The 20,664-nt window shown below is 48.7% G+C and overlaps 1 protein-coding gene across 1 annotated transcript in view; it reads right to left on the reverse strand.

Annotated features, from left to right (window-relative positions):
• The window catches only part of GNB5 (G protein subunit beta 5), an 89,228-nt gene that overhangs the window by 33,110 nt on the left and 35,454 nt on the right, over positions 1-20,664 (reverse strand). The window contains exon 8 of the mRNA XM_033920464.1: positions 2,152-2,243. Coding sequence (XP_033776355.1) covers positions 2,152-2,243 — 92 coding nt within the window. The remainder of the gene's footprint in view (positions 1-2,151; positions 2,244-20,664) is intronic.

Genomic DNA, 20,664 nt, shown 5'->3' on the forward strand with positions numbered 1-20,664 from the left:
GATCCCATCCCCACCGTCTACTGATCACCATCTCTCCTTCTGTCATCCTCTCTATCTTACATACCCTCAACTTACCGCTCTCCACTGCAATTGTGCCCAATGCCTTCAAACATGCTGTAGTTATGCCACTCCTCAAAAAACCCTCACAGGATCCTACCTACCTCTTCAACTATCACCCTTTCTCCCCCCTTCCCTTCTTATCCAAGCTACTTGAATGTGCTGTTCACCGCCATTGTTTAGACCTTCTTTTGTCTTGAGCTATCCTCAATCCGCTTCATTCGGGCTTTCGCCCTCTTTGTTTTATGGAAACTGCCCTTGCTATCTTCAATTACCTGTTCCTGGCCAAATCCAAAGACTCTACTCCATCCTCATCCTCCTTGATCTGTCTGTGGCTTTTGACACTGTAGATCGCCGCCTACTCATCAATATGCTGTCCTCACTTGGGTTTCAGGGCTCTGTTTTCATGGTTTTCTTCTTATCTTTCCCAATACACTTTTAGTGTAAACCCCCTCTCCCCCACCCCCAGATCCATTCCAGGCCTCCTGCGGGCATGCCTTAAGTCCTGGTGGTCCAACAGTGAGCCAGGTCAGGAGCGATTTTTCCTGTGTCCTCTCCCAGCCGACTCAAAACTACCCCTCCTCCCTGACCCCTATAGACTTTATCTTTAAAGCATGAAGCAGGTAGGAGCAATCTTTCTATGCTCCTGCACTATAAATAGCCACAATCAAAAATGGCTGCCGAGAATTTCCAAAGCAGTCTCATGAGTTCCCACTGTCTCACGAGACTGCCACAGGAACTCATGACAGCCATTTTTGGTCGCGGCTCTTCACAGGGCAGGAACATAGGAAGATTGCTCCTGCCCCACTTTACTGCTAGACCACCAGGGCTTTAAAACTAAGGTCTAGAGGGAGGGATGCGAGAGGGAGTCGGAAAGGATTGGTCCTGTCTCTGCTCACAGCTGGACCACTAGGAAAGGAGGGCTGGGTGCAAGGCAGGGCACTTGAATATATCCCTACCCCCATTTATATTTGAAGCAACCTTTTTCCCCCTTTTTGGGGAGAAAAAAGATTATTTCAGTTTATTTTTGGGTAGGTTTATAGTCGAGTATGTATGGTAAATAATGATTGCCAAGATAACATAAAGCTCCAATCATCTCTGAGAATTTAACAACAGCATAGAAGGGATTAAATACTGAATAATGCATCATTTTAGGTGCTGGTGGGTTGATATCTTAATTACAGCTTTCATGAAGTATTGATTGTCTAGTTAAAATTGCATATGAGGCCTGGTCAGCATATTCCTTCATCCTGGCCTCATTCAGTAACATTCTGTTCTCTGTTCCATTCTCACAATTCCTGCCCTCTTGGGCTTTCCCCATCCTCTTCACATCCCCATCTTTCCTGCACTCAAAGGATTTCAGCTCCTTCTGTATCTCTTCCCATAGTACTCAGGAACTTGTTTGCAATCCACATAATACTCAGGAACCCTCCACCTTCCAAGAAAAGGTACACTAATAGACAACAGACAGAAGAGTTGGACAATGAGTAAGCAGGACCTCGAGCAATATAGTACAAAGGCAACTTTATCAATTAGATACCTGACACAGTCGCATTTCAACAAGTGTCTGCAATAAGGGTGATCTGATGCAACCACTTGTCGAAATACAGCCGCATTGAGTATTTAATCAATAAAGTTGTCTTTTTACCATACTGTTTTGGTGAAGCTTACTTATTGTCCAACTTTCTTGTTTGCTTACCCTCCACCTCCCATCCAGTGGAACTCCTTGGCTTTCTTGACCCTCTCTGCCACACTTCAGCCAAATAGTTTGGACTTTATTTAAGCAAACACAAACAAAACCAAAAAAAGACGAAAAGACCCCACAAAATTGTGGAGCATCCACTTCATATCTTTTGTAATACAGATATACTAGAATGTCTCAGTTGATAGTTACAAGCCAGTGTGGATTATATGCTCGTAATGATCCCAATACATTTGTATACATCAGCACATACACAACATGCACTACAGTATGCCGATCCTGTAATCAGACTTTTAATGACTGTCATGCAACTGCTAAAAAATAAAATAATCTATTACAGTGGCATAATAGATTTGAGAGAGGCTATCTCCACCATGCAATTGCGTGCAGACCTGACACTGTTGATATCCGACTCATGGGTTTCAAAGGACTGGATGCACTGGCCAGACCGCATATCCCATACCACTGCCTTTTTGTCACAGCCCTAGAAAAACAAAAAGGATAGACTTTTGTACATATGGCCATCTGTACACGCCCTCTTGCCCAGTCAATTCAATCACTATTTTCATCTCTCTCAACCCACTATGGAGGCAATTCTATAGCTGAGCACCAAAATTAGGCACCAAATATAAATGGGTAGCATGCTTAACCTATAACAGCAAGTATACATGGACTTTATGTTACAGAATACTAGCATTTTATTTATTTATTATTTATTTTTGTCATTTATTTAGCCCGTCCTCCCAAAGGAGCCCAGAACGGATTACAGGAGTAAATTCATAGTATGGGTAGGACAAACTTTAGTGAGACATAGACTCTTCAGCATTTACAGCATGGACAAGGGGTTTAGATTATGGCAATTACAGTATAGATATAACATGCAGACTTACAAATTCAGACTTAGTGGACATAGGGTGGTTTAAATTGCAGCATTTCCAGTGTAGATATACCAGGAAGAGAAATAGCTTTCTTTGCAGGTGGGTGCATCTTTGTTGTCAGATTAAAGTGGTAGCAATTCAGGTTATATTTGCGGTGGCATGCGAGTTTTAGCGAGATTCCATTTGGTATATTAGGTGGTGTCTTTGAGATTCTATCCGTCCGGGGTATAGACATGGGTCTTCAAGGAGCTGGGTTTGTAAAGAGGAAGGTTTTCACAGCTTTTCTGAAGTTCCAAAGACTGTCTAGTGATCTAATGAATGGGGGGGATGTGCCACATTCTGGGTATATAATGAGAATATGAGCATCTTCGGGCTGTCTGAGACTTGAGTGAGCGGCCTGGTGGCAGGACCAGCCATTTTTCTGTTTGGGATCTCAGTGATCGGTTGGGGATGTAATTTTGAAGTTTTGATGCAATGTAGTTTGGTCAGCATCAACGTATTTACATTTAGGGCCCCTTTATAAAGTCAAAACATTCTTCTTCAAAGATGCCTTCAATACCTGAGCCCTCCCTCCTTCTTCTGACATGGACAAACACTTCAGCAGAGAACTACGAATGCTTCCTAAGAAGTGACCCCCTTCCCTTTTGCACTTTCCCCTCTCCCTTTTATTTTATTTTTTATTTCGATGTACTTTTTACTCCCCAATGTTCTTTCCTACTAGTCACGTTAAGTCCTGTTTGTCTTCAAACTCCCCTTTTTTAATCTTACCTTATATTGCTTTTATTTCAATGTTAAGCTATATTTTTCTATAAAACTTATTGTAAACTGTTTAGCTAAAGCTTGATAGATGGTATATCAAATAATAATAAATTTGGATGCTGCTGCTGCAGTAAATGCACCAAATCCCAAAGCAATTGAACGGTCTTTTGTGCATTTGCTGTGGCAGCATCACTATTGTGGCTTTGTAAAAGGGGCCCTTAGACACTAACCCATAGGGTTTATGGCGGCTATAGTTAGCACCTAAATGCAACATCTAAGCGTGTAATTTACAGTATTCTATGATATCCATACAAATGTCAGCCCTGCCCATGCCCAAGCTCACCTTACAATTACACACTAAGCCATTCTAGAAGATAAACCAGACTTAGTAGATAAGGACAGGTTGTTCACCCTCTCCAAGGTAGGAAGAACGAGAGGGCACTCTCTAAAGTTGAAAGGGGATAGACTCTGTACAAACGTAAGGAAGTTCTTCTTCACCCAGAGAGTGGTAGAAAGCTGGAACGGTGTCAGGTCAAAAGCGCGCCGCGACAAAGGCGCACCCAGACAATTGAGTGCAGCGCAGAGGCACGCGCAGCTCTAAATTACTGTTTTTAGGGCTCCGATGGGGGTGTGTGGGGGGGAACCCCCCCCACTTTACTTAATAGACATCGCGCCGTGTTGTGGGGGCGTTGTAACCCCCCACATTTTACTGAAAACTTAACTTTTTCCCTGTTTTTAGGGAAAAAGTTAAGTTTACAGTAAAATGTGGAGGGTTACAACCCCCTAAACCCCCCATAATGCCGGCACGATGTCTATTAAGTAAACTGGGGGGGTTCCCCAACAAAACCCCCCGTCGAAGCCCCTAAAAACTGTAATTTTGTGCGGCGTGTGCTTCCGACCTGCACTCAATTGTCGGCGCGCGCTTTTGTCTTTCGCGCTGTTGTCTATGAACCAGCTGGAACGCCCTTCTGGAGTCTGTTATAGGGGAAAACACCCTCCAGGGATTCAAGACAAAGTTAGACAAGTTTCTGCTGAACAAGAACGTGCACTGGTAGGGCTAGTCTCAGTTAGGGTGCTGGTCTTAGACTAGAGGGCCGCAGTGTGAGCGGACTGCTGGGCACGATGGACCACTGGTCTGACCCAGCAGCGGCAATTCTTATGTTCTTAATTGTAAACTGTGCGCCGTGAGACACCAGCAAGGAGGAGAAGCAGCGGCGCTAGCCGACTCCTTACAGGACGAGCCTCACGCGGCGTAGTAATAGCAGGCTCTGTGCATGTGCGGACGTCGATGTGATGATGTCATGTCAATGACGCCCGCACATTTCCGGACGCCCTCCAGCCGCACAACTGAATTTAGTGTGCTGTGTCTTCAGAAAGTTTGAGGGACACTAATATAAACTATAGAATAGCGCTTAGGGGTGCTAATGCCATTTACAAGCATAAGTGTGCCCTTATCCACATGGATAGCAGTATTCTATCTGCTGAATATTCAGCACCATTTAGCCAGCCAGGAACAGCCGAGTATTGAATATCCAGGCTCACCACTGACCACGGGAATCATAAGAACATAAGAAATGCCTCTGCTGGGTCAGACCCGAGGTCCATCGTGCCCAGCAGTCCGCTCACGCGGCGGCCCAACAGGTCCAGGACCTGTGCAGTAATCTTCTATCTATACCCCTCTATCCCCATTTCCAGTAGAAATTTGTCCAATCCTTTCTTGAACCCCAGTACCGTACTCTGCCCTATAACATCCTCTGGAAGCGCATTCCAGGTGTCCACCACACGTTGGGTAAAGAAGAACTTCCTAGCATTTGTTTTGAATCTGTCCCCTTTCAACTTTTCCGAATGCCCTCTTGTTCTCTTATTTTTCGAAAGTTCGAAGAATCTGTCCCTCTCTACTCTCTCTATGCCCTTCATGATCTTGTAAGTCTCTATCATATCCCCTCTAAGTCTCCTCTTCTCCAGGGAAAAGAGACCCAGCTTCTCCAATCTCTCAGAATATGACAGGTTTTCCATACCTATTATCAGACGTGTTGCTCTCCTTTGAACCCTCTCGACTAATGCCATATCCTTCTTAAGATACGGCGACCAATATTGGACGCAGTACTCCAAATGCGGGCGCACCATCGCCCGATACAACGGCAGGATAACTTCTTTCGTTCTGGCTGTAATACCCTTTTTGATTATACCAAGCATTCTATTCGCTCTCTTAGCAGCCGCTGCACACTGTACCGACGGCTTCATTGTCATGTCCACCATTACCCCCAAGTCCCTTTCCTGGGTACTCTTATTCAATAACATCCCTCCCATTGTATAGTTGTACCTCGAGTTTCTGCTCCCCACATGTAATACTTTACATTTTTCAATGTTGAACTTCATCTGCCATTTCGCCGCCCATTCTTCTAATTTGTTCAAGTCCCTTTGCAACTTTTCGCAGTCCTCTGTAGTCCGAGCTCCATTAAATAGTTTGGTGTCGTCCGCAAATTTTATTATCTCGCACTTCGTTCCTGTTTCTAGATCATTTATGAAGATATTAAATAGCAGCGGCCCGAGCACCGAGCCCTGCGGGACACCACTCGTGACCCTCCTCCAGTCGGAGTAGTGACCCTTCACTCCTACCCTTTGTTTTCTACCCTCCAACCAGTTTCTGATCCATCTATGTACGTCTCCTTCCACCCCATGGTTCTTCAGTTTCCGGAGTAGACGTTCATGGGGCACCTTGTCAAAGGCTTTTTGGAAATCTAGATATATGATGTCTATGGGGTCTCCTTTGTCCATCCGTTTGTTGATCCCTTCGAAGAAGTGCAATAAATTCGTTAGGCACGATCTTCCCTTGCAGAAACCATGCTGGCTGGTTATCAGAAGTTAATTTTTTTCAAAATGTTGATCGATGTTTTCTTTTATCAGTGCTTCTGCCATTTTCCCTGGAACCGAAGTCAGGCTCACCGGCCTGTAGTTTCCCGGGTCACCTCTTGATCCCTTTTTAAAGATGGGCGTAACGTTGGCTATCTTCCAATCTTCCGGGATCTCGCCTGTTTTCAGGGATAAGTTGCAAATTTGCTGCAGTAGTTCCGCTATCTCCTCCTTTAATTCCTTCAGAACCCTTGGATGTATGCCATCCGGACCCGGGGATTTGTCAGTTTTTAGTTTTTCTATCTGCCTACGAACGTCCTCAAGGCTCACTTCTATGGATGTTAATTTTTCTGCCTGACTTCCGTTGAAGAATTGCTCAGGTTCCGGTATGTTGGACGTGTTTTCGTTTGTAAATACAGACGAGAAGAACATGTTAAGTCTTTCTGCCACTACCTTCTCCTCCTTCACCACTCCCTTCCTGTCTCCGTCGTCCAGCGGTCCCACTTCCTCTCTAGCCGGCTGCTTCCCTTTAACATATCTGAAGAATGGTTTGAAATTTCTTGCTTCCCTGGCTAGCCTCTCTTCATACTCTCTTTTGGCTTTCCGAACCTCACGGTGACATTCTTTTTGATGCTTCTTGTGCTCTTTCCAGCTCCCCTCAGTTTTGTCCTTTTTCCATTTCTTGAATGATTTTTTCTTATTGCCTATCGCTTCCTTCACTGTTTTGGTTATCCACGCCGGGTCTTTTGTTCGATTCTTTTTACACCCCTTCCTGAATCTGGGGATATACAGATTTTGCGCCTCGCTCACCATGTCCCTGAAGAAGGACCAGGCATGATTTACCGTTAACCATGTTTTGGAAGTGTTCCTAAGTTTCTTCCTTACCAATTCCCTCATTGCTTCGTAGTTTCCTTTCCTGAAGTTAAAAGTTGTCGCAATGGATCTCTTGCCTTTTGACACTCCTACCTCAACCTTGAACTTGATCATATTATGATCGCTGTTTCCCAACGGTCCCACTACTTCTACTTCCTTTGCAGGTCCCCTTAACCCATTTAGGATTAGATCCAGAGTGGCATTTCCTCTCGTCGGTTCTCTAACAAGCTGTTCCATGAAACAATCCTGTGTAGCTTCCAGGAATTTTGTTTCCCTAGCGCATTTCGAGCTTCCAAGCCTCCAGTCTATCCCAGGGTAGTTGAAGTCTCCCATAATAACCGTGTTGCCGCTTTTGCATTCACGCTTCATCTCGGCTTCCATTTCCTCATCGATATCTCTGGTTTGCCCCGGTGGGCGATAAAACAGGCCCATCTTTATTTCAGGCCCTTTCCTTCCCGGTATTTTAACCCATAGAGATTCCGGCTTGCTGGCCGTCTCTGCTGTGTCCATTTGTGTGGATTGTATGCCTTCTTTTATGTATAGGGCTATTCCACCTCCTTTTTGTCCTGTTCTGTCCTGGCGATAGAGCTTGTATCCCGGTAGTGCTGTATCCCATTTGCTTTCCTCATTCCACCATGTTTCAGAGATTCCAATGATGTCGATGTCTTCTGCGTTGGCCAAGGCTTCTAGTTCCCCCATTTTGTTTCTTAGGCTCCTTGCATTAGCATATATGCACTTTAGATCCTGGTATTTTGCTGTCCTCCTTTCCTTTCCCTGTGCTTCGGTCCATATTTTCTTCTCTTTTGCTGCAGACATTGTAACCACTTCTTCTGGGTTAGTCGACTCCTGTAGTTTGTCCCTTGTTCCTTCCCAGCCATTTTTCTCCTCGGTATCTTCACAGGATACCGTCTTCCGAATCGTCGACCCTTTGTCAACTGTCGGCTTTCCCCTTCTTCTTAGTTTAAAGCCTGTTCTATTCCTCTCTTGACGTTGTTTGCTAGGAGTCTAGTTCCTGCTGCGCTCAGGTGCAGTCCATCTTTCCTGTATAGCTTGCTCTTGCCCCAGAACGCCGTCCAGTTCCTCACGAAGTGGAATCCTTCTTCCTCACACCATCTCCTCATCCACGTATTTATTGATTGTAGTTCCTCCTGCCTTTTCACATCTGCCCTCGGTACTGGTAGGATCTCGGTACTGGTAGAATCATAACTTTAAGAGGTGCTTAAAGTTAGGCAACCTATTATAGACTGAGGAGGGTGGGGGGTATCATTCCTGTAATTATCATGTTAGCTTGAACGCCTCAGGTGCCTATATTGATATCCAAAATATGAAGGAAAAGGCCTCAGACAATTGCAAACTACTATGAGAAGCTAACGTGTGTCGGTTCCACCAAGTACCGTATCAACGGCATAAAACACCTCCATTTCTGTGAACGCTTCTGTGAGTTTACAGAAAAGTAGCAGCCACAGAACTGATCAATCTAATTGCCCTGAAAAAGTGGTCTTATCCATGAAACCCTGGCCAACGTCGGAGGGTCTTTCTACTCATTTAAGATTTTGATTTTTTAATGGCACTGAGGTAAGCATTGTTCACAGAAATGGAGGGGGTCTTTTATGCTGTTGATGCAGTGCTTGTCTGAGGATTTTTCCTTCATATTTTGGATATCAATATAGGCATTTGAAGCCTTCACATCGTGTGGGGAGTAGTTTTTTTGTATGCAGTGTTTTTTTTCCCCTCACTTCCTTTTATTGTTTTGTTCTTTTTTTGTCATGTCAGCTTGAGTCATAAACACCTGAGACAACTTAAGAGGCCATATTAGAAAGCTGAGCAAGCGCTGCAACCACAGTGCGTAACGTTCAACGCACAAAGCATCTGCTAGAGGAAAACAACAATTGATTATTATCAAAATGAAGAGCAACCCACAAATATTGTGGAACCCACAAGCTAAAAAGCACAGTTACTTACCGTAACAGGTGTTATCCAGGGACAGCAGGCAGATATTCTTAACACATGGGTGACGTCACCGACGGAGCCCTCGGTACGGACCTTTTTAACTAGAAGTTTCTAGTTGGCCGCACCGCGCGTGCGCGAGTGCCTTCCCGCCCGACGGAGGAGTGCGTGGTCCCCAGTTAGGATAAGCCAGCTAAGAAGCCAACCCGGGGAGGTGGGTGGGACGTAAGAATATCTGCCTGCTGTCCCTGGATAACACCTGTTACGGTAAGTAACTGTGCTTTATCCCAGGACAAGCAGGCAGCATATTCTTAACACATGGGTGACCTCCAAGCTAACAAAGAGGGAGGTGGGATGGTTGGCCATTAGGAAAATAAATTTTGTAACACAGATTGGCCGAAGTGTCCATCCCGTCTGGAGAACGCATCCAGACAGTAGTGAGTAGTGAACGTGTGAACTGAGGACCAAGTGGCCGCCTTGCAGATTTCCTCGATGGGCGTGGAACGGAGGAAAGCTACAGAAGCAGCCATAGCTCGGACTCTGTGGGCCGTGACAGCTCCTTCCAGTGAGAGACCGGCCCGAGCATAGCAGAATGCAATACAGGCAGCAAGCCAATTTGAAAGTGTCCGTTTGGAGACAGGACGACCCAAACGGTTGGGATCGAAAGACAAAAATAGCTGAGGAGATGTTCGGTGAGCTCTGGTACGATCAAGGTAGTAAGCAAGGGCACGCTTACAATCCAGCGTGTGCAACGCCTGTTCCCCAGGATGCGAGTGAGGCTTAGGGAAGAAGACGGGCAACACAATGGACTGGTTGAGGTGAAAAGCCGAGACCACCTTGGGAAGGAATTTAGGGTGGGTACGCAGAACAACCTTGTCATGGTGAAAAACAGTGAATGGTGGGTCAGCAACCAGTGCATGCAGTTCGCTAACCCTCCTGGCAGAGGTGATGGCAATTAGGAAAAGCACCTTCCAGGTAAGAAGCCTGAGCGAAGTAGTGGCAAGAGGCTCAAACGGAGGTTTCATGAGTGCTGAGAGAACCACATTGAGGTCCCAGACGACAGGAGGAGGCTTGAGAGGCGGTTTGATATTGAAGAGACCTCTCATAAATCTGGAAACCAGAGGATGAGCCGTGAGGGGTTTTCCGAGAATAGGCTCATGAAACGCAGTGATGGCACTGAGGTGGACTCTGATGGAGGTAGTTTTGAGGCCAGCATTGGACAGCGAGAGCAAATATTCCAATACGGTTTCCACCGCTAAGGAGGTGGGTTCCTGATGATGCCGGAGACACCACGAGGAGAATCTGGTCCATTTCTGATGGTAACATTGGAGGGTGGCCGGCTTCCTGGAGGCGTCCAAGATGAGGCGGACCGGCTGAGATAGGTTCTCAGGAGAGGTCAGCCCGAGAGAAACCAAGCTGTCAGGTGGAGCGAAGACAGATTGGGATGCAGTAGAGACTGATGCTGCTGCGTAAGTAGAGTAGGAAACACAGGAAGGAGAATGGGTTCCCTGGAGCTGAGTTGGAGCAGGAGTGAGAACCAGTGTTGGCGAGGCCACCGAGGAGCGATAAGAATCATGGTGGCGTTGTCCTTGCGGAGTTTGGACAAGGTCCGCAACATCAGAGGAAGTGGAGGGAAGGCATACAGGAACCGATCCCTCCAGTCGAGCAGGAATGCATCCGGAGCCAGACGGTGAGGAGAGAAGAGTCTGGAGCAGAATTGGGGCAGCTGATGGTTGTGAGGTGCTGCAAAGAGGTCCACCTGCGGAGTGCCCCATCGAGCAAAGATGGAGAGCAGAGTCGGAGGGTCCAACGTCCACTCGTGAGGTTGAAGGATGCGGCTGAGATTGTCGGCCAGAGAGTTCTGTTCGCCCTGGATATAGACCGCCCTGAGAAAGAGATTGCGGTCCGTGGCCCAGGTCCAGATGCGCAGAGCCTCCAAACAAAGGGGGCGAGATCCGGTGCCGCCTTGCTTGTTGATGTAGTACATGGCGACTTGATTGTCTGTGCACAGGAGGAGGACTTGAGGGCAGAGAAGATGTTGGAAAGCCTTGAGGGCGTAGAACATGGCTCTGAGTTCCAGGAAGTTTATGTGATGACGACGCTCCTGTGGGGTCCAAAGTCCCTGGGTGCGTAGATCTCCTAGGTGAGCTCCCCACGCGTAGGGGGACGCATCGGTGGTGATGATCATAGAGTGGGGGGGCAGATGAAAAAGTAGACCCCTGGAAAGATTTGAGGAGTTCAACCACCATTGGAGAGATTGCTGAAGAGATGATGTCACAGAGATGGGATGAGAAAGAAGATCTGTAGTCTGTGACCATTGGTTGGCGAGAGTCCACTGAGGCGTACGAAGGTGGAGACGTGCCAGAGGAAGGACATGCACCGTCGAGGCCATGTGACCCAGGAGGACCATCATCTGTCGGGCAGGAATGGAGGGGTGCATGAGTACCTGACGGCAGGGATGGAGCAGGGTCCGCTGGCGATCGGAGGGGAGAAAGGCCCTCATCAGCGTGGTGTCCAGAACTGCTCCAATGAATTGAAGTCGCTGGGTGGGAAGCAGATGCGACTTGGGGTAGTTGATCTCGAACCCCAGGAGGTGGAGGAGAGAGATGGTGTGATGAGTAGCTTGTAGCACGAGTTGAGATGAAGGTGCTTTCACCAACCAATCGTCCAAGTAGGGGAACACCTGGAGGTTGTGAGACCTGAGAAAGGCCGCCACTACTATAAGGCACTTGGTGAAGACCCTGGGTGAGGAAGCGAGGCCGAACGGTAGCACCTTGTACTGATAGTGGTGGTGCAGCACCTGGAACCGCAGGTAGCGGCGAGAATTCTGATTGATGGAGATGTGAGTGTAGGCCTCTTTGAGGTCCAGGGAACATAGCCAGTCGTGATGAGAAAGAAGAGGGTAGAGCGTGGCAAGGGAGAGCATTCTGAACTTCTCCTTGACCAGACACTTGTTGAGGTCCCTGAGATCGAGAATGGGACGGAGGTCTCCCGTCTTTTTGGGTACCAGGAAGTAGCGGGAGTAGAATCCCTGACCCCTTTGATCTGGAGGTACTTCTTCGATGGCATTGAGAAGGAGGAGGGATTGAACCTCCCTCAGGAGGAGGGGGGTTTGAGATGAGTGTGAAGCAGACTCTACGGGAAGGTTGTCTGGTGGAAGAGTCTGGAAGTTGAGAGAGTAGCCGTGGCGGATGATGTTGAGGACCCACTGGTCCGACGTGATGACTTCCCAACGGCTGGAGAAAATGGTGAGACGACCCCCGATAGGCTGTGGAAGAGGTAGCGAGGGTGGATGACTGGCTATGCCCTGGAGAGAAGAGTCAAAAGGGCTGAGATTGTTTAGCAGGCTGAGGAGGCTTAGAAGGTTGAGTGGCCTGAGATCGAGCCTGGGCATGGTGCTGCTGTTGACGGGGTCGCCGAGATTGTTGGGGAGGCGGATTGAGTGGCCTGGCTGAGAACCTCCGCTGGTAAGATGATTGAGGCCGATAGGGTCGGGCAGGTGGAGCCTTCTTTTTCGGCTTGATCAGGGTGTCCCACCTGGTCTCATGGGCCGAGAGTTTCTGGGTGGTGGAATCCAGTGACTCTCCAAAGAGTTCATCCCCGAGACAGGGGGCGTTGGCCAAACGATCCTGGTGGTTGATGTCCAGGTCGGAGACTCTGAGCCAGGCTAAGCGACGCATGGCTACGGCCATGGCAGAGGCCCGAGAGGTGAGCTCGAAGGAGTCGTATATTGAGCGGACCATATATTTGCGCATTTGGAGAAGGCCAGAGATGTGTTGTTGGAATAGCGGGACCTTGCGCTCAGGAAGGTACTTCTGGAGGGCAGACAGTTGTTGGACCAAGTGTTTCAGATAGAAGGAAAAATGGAAGGAATAGTTGTTTGCCCTGTTGGCAAGCATGGCATTCTGGTAAAGCCTCTTGCCAAACTTGTCCATGGTCTTACCTTCTCTGCCAGGAGGGGTAGAGGCATAGACACTGGAGCCCTGAGTCTTTTTTAAGGTGGATTCCACCAGAAGGGACTCATGGGGCAATTGAGATTTGTCGAATCCAGGAATAGGGATGACACGGTAAAGGTTGTCCAGTTTACGGGGGGCTCCCGGTACCGTGAGGGGATTTTCCAAGTTTTTGTAGAACGTTTCCCGTAGGATGTCATGCACGGGAAGCTTGAGGAACTCCTTAGGAGGTTGCTCAAAGTCTAAAGCCTCTAGAAAGGCTTGAGACTTTTTGGAGTCAGATTCTAGGGGAAGGGACAGGGCAGCAGACATTTCTCTCAGAAATTTAGAAAATGAGGACTGCTCTGGTTTAGAGGTGGCATCGGGTGCCGATGGTTCCTCATCAGATGAGGAGGGATCCTCCTCGGTACCGAGAGGAGTTTCCTCCCATAAGTCAGGGTCCCTGACCTCTGGTGCATGTCGAGACACCGGGGTGGAGGGCGCGGTATGGCGAGTCTTGGACAAAGACTTTCCAGAGCGCACCGAAACGGTACCAGGGGAGGACGACCGGCGTCGATCTCGGTCCCGAGAAGAATGCCGTACCGCCTGGTGCCGAGGAGGATCCAATGTGGCCTGAGAATGAACCACCGGATCGCCATGAAGTTGTTGGGCCGAAAGGATCGGCATGGAGGTGTTCACCGGTACCGAAGGGGTGGACACCGGGGGCTCGGTACGGGGCTCGGGCCGGTCTGGTACCGGAAGGAGCGGTGCCAGGATAGTGGGCAACAGTTGTTCAAGTTGTTTCTTCAACTGCTCTTGGAGTTGAGCCTTTAAGATGGCCGAGATACGGTCATCTAGGGGTGGCATCGGAACCGCTTTCTTTTTCTTCGGTTCCTTGGATGCCGCTCCATGCCCCGGCGATGAGGAGGCCGATGACGAGGCACTCACCGAGATCGGGGCGGAGCGTTTGCGGGACCGGTGCGATGCCGGTAGGGACGGTGTCGCCACCGTAGCTGGAGGGCGCTCGAGGGAAGAGGAAGGCTTCTTAGCCGGCTTACCTGGCGCCAGCGACGCCGATGTGGGGTCGGTCGGTGTCGAGGTCGACGGTGCCGATTTTTGAGGGTACCGCCGTTGAAGGTGAGGAGTCCATCGCCGACTCGGTGCCGAAGAGAAGAGTTTGTTGAATTCTTCGGTTTTTAAGGGTTCTCTTTTGAAGAGTGGCACAGCGGGTGCAGGAGTCCGCCCGATGCTCCGGACCCAGACACTGCAAACACCAATTGTGTGGGTCAGTTATGGAGATCGGGCGTGCACACCGCTGGCACTTCTTAAAACCGACCTGCGGGGGCATGAAGGGGAAGATAGCCTCCGCAAAATCGAAGCCCGAGGCCTGTATATTGGCAACAGGCCCCGCCGGGGCAAAAACGAAAGAAAAAAGGCGAAAAAGCAAAGTTTTTTTTTTTTTTTTTTTTTGCAAATCAAAGAAAAATAAACCCGAAGGTAAAGAGAGAAAAAATAAGGAAAAAAGCGCGAGCGGGAAGGCAAAAAAGTGGTTTCAACGGCCGTTGAAAAACACACGCGTCTTCTTCGCTCCGCGGAAACGAAGAAACTGGGGACCACGCACTCCTCCGTCGGGCGGGAAGGCACTCGCGCACGCGCGGTGCGGCCAACTAAAAACTTCTAGTTAAAAAGGTCCGTACCGAGGGCTCCGTCGGTGACGTCACCCATGTGTTAAGAATATGCTGCCTGCTTGTCCTGGGATAAAAAGAAAACCCGCTTACTTTCTTTGGGGTTTTAAAAACCAGAAAACTTCTGGGGATTAAATCATCTTCTGGAAGGATAACAACAAATTCAATCAGACCCCAAAGCAAATTGGGGAGTGGGGGATAATTATTACTCCAACAGGTTCAATTGGCAGGCTTTACTTCTTCTGAACAGCGTTGTTGGTATAGTAAAATGAAGCACACCAGGGGTTTTTAAAATGGGCATCAGCCAAATCTTTGCTAAACACAGTAGATCAAAAATTGGCCACAGTAAAGAGCTGAGAACAGGGAACAGAGAACATGTTGTGCTCCATTTAGCCCACAAAGGAGTGAGACACAAAGTCTTGCCACTGAGTGATTCTCTGTCAATAAAGATCCCATACGGAAGCATCTCTTTCATTTCCCACTCTTCTTGTTTGAGTTATGCTCCATTTAGCCACAAAAAAAGGCTCATCTGAAAACTGTCCCCTCCTCAAAGGATTTTCACCTGCACTGGCAAAGGGCTGGGGAACGAGCATGGCAACGTCAGCGGAGACTTGGCAACGTATGCAGGGACTTTTGAAATGATTTCACACTCCAGCAAGTAGGGTTTCAAAATTGTGTTCTGAAGGGCAGGTATGTGGGGAATGTGTGTTCTGCAAAATGGTAGCCAAAAAGGGTGTCCAAGAGATATGCAGAGGTTTGCAAAGAATAAGTGGCACAACTCCAGAAAATAAATTCAAGGCATGCATGAGGCATCTCACTATAAACCCTCTTTTAACATGCTCTGCTCTGAAACATAGAACACGGTAGCAAAAAGACCATACAGCCTATGTTTGCCCACCTAGTGGCGTAGTAAAGGGAGGGGATGCAAGGGATGGACCGCCCGGGGTGCCGTCTTGGTGGGGGCGCTGGCACCTCTAGGACCCCTGCCACTCTCATGCCCTTCCTTTCCGTACCTCTTTAAAAAACTTTGCCAGCACGAGCAACTACTCTGGCCTGCTGCTCGCGCTGGCCTGGCTCACTCTGAAATCACTTCCAGGTTGCGGGGCCAGAAAATGACGTCAGAGGGAAAGCAACTGCCGGCGTGACCAGCAGCCAGAGTAGTTGCTCACACTGGTGAAGATTTAAAGAGGTATGGGGGTGGGAAGGGAGGGTGCGAGCGTGCAGAAGGAGTGGGGGGGATGCCATAGCCCTGGGCACCTCCTACCCTTGTTATGCCTCTGTGCCTTTCCAAACTAAAAGCCAAGTTTCTACTGTTCCTTTTTCTGCCTCAAAGATCATCTGTGCTTGTCCCATGCTTTCTACTCCCCAACACAGACTGAAGAGGGGAAAATCTAAAACAGAAGAATGCAGAAGTGGGATATTTTAATCTGCTATATAGAAAATTTCATGGTAATATTTTGAGGCAAGCTCCACAGCTCAAGCCACACTACATGCAAGAGATCCGGATCTGCATTAGAGGTCTGCACTGGAACGGGGATTGTGGGAATCCCACGGGTCCCCCGCAGGAATCCCCCCAGATCTACGGTACTCCCAAAGGGATCCCCCCCCTAGTCTACGGGACTCCCGCCGGGATCCCTCCCAAGCTCACGGTACTCCCACGGAGTTGGAACTGGGGTTCCCGAGGCTTGGAAAGAGACTTAATAGAAGATAGACAAAATGATGGAAAAACAAAATGTCCCACCAGCTAAACTAAACTAAACTAAACCATTAGGTTTGTATACCGCACCATCTCCGCAAGCGCAGAGCTCGGCACGGTTTACAGAGGATAAGAGGGAAAGGAATTACAAAGAAGGGGTATAGGAGAGGGACAGAGAGGATAGAGAGGGGCAGGGTACTAGAGAACGGGAGGAGATTAGATTTTTGAGAAAAGCCAAGTTTTCAAGCGTTTACGGAAGGCTTGGAAGGAGCTAGAATTTCTGAGCGGGGATGAGAGGTTGTTCCAGAGTTTAGTGGTTCTAAAGGGGAGGGATGTTCCAAGTTTTCCTGCGCGGGATATACCTTTTATAGACGGGAAAGATAGTTTCAGTTTTTGGGAGGGTCTAGAAGAGAGTGGGTTTGATGAATTCCAAAAGAGTGGGATAACGGGAGGAAGGACGCCATGTAGAATCTTGAAGGCTAAGCAGGCACATTTATAGAGGACTCTGGAGTATACTGGGAGCCAGTGAAGCTTGGAGAGGAGTGGGGAAACGTGATCAAACTTGCCCTTTGCGAAAATAAGCTTGGCAGCGGCGTTTTGAATTAGCTGAAGTCTATGGAGGTTTTTCTTAGTTAGGCTTATATAGATGGAGTTGCAGTAGTCTAGTCTAGAGAGGATGGTGGATTGGACGAGGATGGCGAAATGGGAATGATGAAAACAAGATCTTACTTTTCTTAACATGTGGAGGCTAAAGAAGCATTTTTTTACTAGGGAATTGAGTTGATCGTTGAAGGAGAGAGAGGAGTCTAAGATGATGCCTAGGACTTTGCTTGAAAACTCAAGATGAAGAGTGGGGCCGGAAGGTAGAGGGATGGAGGTGGGTAAATGATCTGAAATTGGGCCGAGCCAAAGGAGTTTGGTTTTGGACTCATTCAGTTTCATTTGTACAGATTGGGCCCAGGATTGGAGGTTCGTAATACATGTGGAGATGTTCTCAGTGAGGTTCGAGAGGTTCGCGTCGGTTTCGAGGAGGATGAGGATGTCGTCAGCATAGGAGTAGAGAGTTTCTAGGGGGGATAGATGAAGGAGTTTCAGAGAGGACATGTAGATGTTGAAAAGAATAGGAGAGAGGGGTGAGCCTTGCGGGACTCCACATTTCGGCTTCCAGGCGGGGGATGAGGAGCCGTTTGTGTTTACGGTGTAGGAGCGGAAACGTAGGAATTTAGAGAACCAGTCAAGGACTGTGGAGCTTATGCCTATTTCGGAGAGTTGGAAGATAAGGATGTCGTGGTGAACGACATCGAAGGCTGCGGAGAGGTCGAATTGAAGAAGAACAGCAAATTTTTTTCGAGAGTGGAGTTGTTGCACCTTAGAGATTAGTGAGGCCAAGAGGGATTCGGTGCTGAAGTTGGGTCTGAAGCCGAATTGGTGGGGTAGGAGGATAGAGAAACGTTCTAGGTAGGATGAGAGTTGGGTGGATATGATGGATTCTAATAACTTGGTTAGGAGAGGGATATTTGCTATAGGACGGTAATTAGATGGAATGGTGGGATCAAGGTCGGCCTTTTTCAGTAGAGGGGACAGTGAAATGTGCCCCATGTCGGGGGAGAAAAGGCCCGATGTTAGGGCAGAGTTTATGAGGTCGGTGAGGGAAGCGATGGCCTGTGTAGGGATATTATCGAATAGATAGGAGGGGAAAGGATCCAAAATGCACTTGCAAGTTTTTAGTTTGTGGCAGAGTTTGGAGACTTGCGGTTCAGAGACAGGCTCGAAGGCGGTCCAGGATCTGTCGGCAGTAATGGGGGTGGATACAGGTGAGGTAGGATTGAGATCAATGGAGGTCAGGGAGTTGTAGGAGACTGTGGGAGGGAAGGAGCATCTTAGAGTGGTAATCTTTTCATTAAAGAAATTTGCAAGGGCATCAGCTGATAGGGATGGTGGAAGCGAACGTGGGTCTTTTTTTGTGGTTAGGGAGCGCCAGATGTTGAACAGCGCACTGATTTGGTTATTGGATCTAGAGATCTTATCTCCGAAGAAGATTTTCCTGGCTTTTTTTAGTGTTGAGTTGTAGGATTTAATGTTAGTCCTCCAGGTCTGTCTATCAGAAGGGGATTTAGATTTTTTTCCATTTGCGCTCCAAAGCGCGACATTTCTGTTTCAATTCTCTGTGAAGAGGTAGGTACCAGGGGGCCTTTCGGGGGTAGGAGATGGTTTTGGTGGTTAATGGAGCAAGGGAGTGGTAGGTGGACTCGGAGAGGGTGGTCCAGTTGTGCCAATGTGATTCAGGGTCTATAGGTCTAGGGTTGGAGGAGAGTTTGTTTAGGAGTTTGGACCAGAATAGGTTGCTCGAGGTTTTTTTGCGGTAGGTTATGGAATGAGAGTAGTGGGGTGGGGAGTCAAGATGTGACATGAAGACGGGGAGACAGGTGGTCCCTAAGAAATGATCTGACCAGGGGACTTGTTCCCAGCGAGTGTCGTCGGTTGAGGTTTTGAAGGCGGTAAGATCAATGAAGGTGGTGAAGTCTAGGGTATGTCCTTTTTCGTGGGTTGGGGATGGGGTGGGTAAGGGAAAACCTAGAGAGGTAAGGAAGTTGTTGAATTCAGATGTGTCATTGTTATTTGTGTCGTCGAGGTGGAGGTTGATATCGCCAACGATCAAAAGTCTTTGGAATTTAAGGAAGGCATTTGTTATGGTCTCATAGACGAGATTGGAAGATTTGGTCCAAGGGGTGGGTGGTCGGTATAGTATTAGGATGCCCAATGGGTGGGTGCGGAGTTCGTCAGTGACTGAGGCGAGCAGATATTCTAGAGAAGCATGGGTGCCCGTCTCGAGGAGCTGGACGTCGAAGAAAGATTTGTAGAGGAGTGCCAGACCACCTCCTTTTCGGTTGGGTCTGGGGGAGAAGAGGCCTTGGTAGCCATGGGGGAGGAGTTCATTTTGAGTGAATAGGTCGTCTTTGGCGATCCATGATTCTGTGATGCATAGGAAACCAGGGTCGAGCTCGTCTAGAAGGTCTTTCAAGATTTGGGTCTTATTGCATGCGGATCTGGCATTGCAGTAGATTGTCGGGACTGGGGTGAGAGAGTCTGGGACAGTGTTGCGAAGATTGGCAGGGGGCAGGGGCTTTAGGGAGTCTAGGTTGGCTTTTCGGTGGTTTTTCTTGGGAGGGGGGTTTCTGGTGCGTATCAGTGTGGGGATTCTGAGTCCGGGGCAGATGGTATTGGTGTTGGCGGGATTAAGTAGATTGGGGGAGGGAGGTTTCAGACAGAGGGAAGGGTAGAGAGGTGAGCAGAGTAGGAGGAGAAGGATCCAGAAGGATGGATTCATGGTAGGGTGGTTGGTGTGTGAGAGTCTGCAGTAAGGGGGAGTAGAGTTGGTTGAGGGAGGAGTAGGGGGGACTTAGATTAAGCTGACTGTGTACGAGCCTAGAGAGGGGAGGAGAGGTAAATGTGTAGTCCAGGGTACTGGGGGAACTGGGGTAGCTGAAAAAGTGAGAGACTGGTAAAAAAAAGAAACAAAACCTTTGGCAGGGAGTACAGTTTGGAGCAGAACTGAGCAAAAAAGCAAAAAAAAGGTTAGCATCAAAACATGAGTGAATACAATGGTAAAATATGGTGCAGAAGCAGGGGTATAAACAATGGTAAACTTTGACAATGGTGAACTTTGGGTGGACTGTGGGGCAGAGTTTCTAGTCGCTGGGGGGAGAGGCTTTCGGTGGCCCCCACGGGCTGAAGAAGGAAAATCCGGCTCAAAAGTCGGGCTGCGTCGGCGATCTCCGGTGGCTGGAAAGGCAGGGGCTCTAAGAGAGAGCAGAGTCCTCCTGCTTGTAACGGCGTCGGGCGGAGGAAGGAGGGACAAGATGGCAGAAACTTCCTCCTTCCTCTGCCTAGGAAGTCGCTGGGGGGAGAGGCTTTCGGTGGCCCCCACGGGCTGAAGAGGGAAAATCCGACTCAAAAGTCGGGCTGCGTCGGCGATCTCCGGTGGCTGGAAAGGCAGGGGCTCTAAGAGAGAGCAGAGTCCTCCTGCTTGTAACGGCGTCGGGCGGAGGAAGGAGGGACAAGATGGCAGAAACTTCCTCCTTCCTCTGCCTAGGAAGTCGCTGGGGGGAGAGGCTTTCGGTGGCCCCCACGGGCTGAAGAGGGAAAATCCGACTCAAAAGTCGGGCTGCGTCGGCGATCTCCGGTGGCTGGAAAGGCAGGGGCTCTAAGAGAGAGCAGAGTCCTCCTGCTTGTAACGGCGTCGGGCGGAGGAAGGAGGGACAAGATGGCAGAAACTTCCTCC

The sequence above is a fragment of the Geotrypetes seraphini genome, chromosome 14 (genome assembly GCF_902459505.1).
Source record: "Geotrypetes seraphini chromosome 14, aGeoSer1.1, whole genome shotgun sequence".
Taxonomy (NCBI): Eukaryota; Metazoa; Chordata; class Amphibia; order Gymnophiona; family Dermophiidae; genus Geotrypetes; species Geotrypetes seraphini.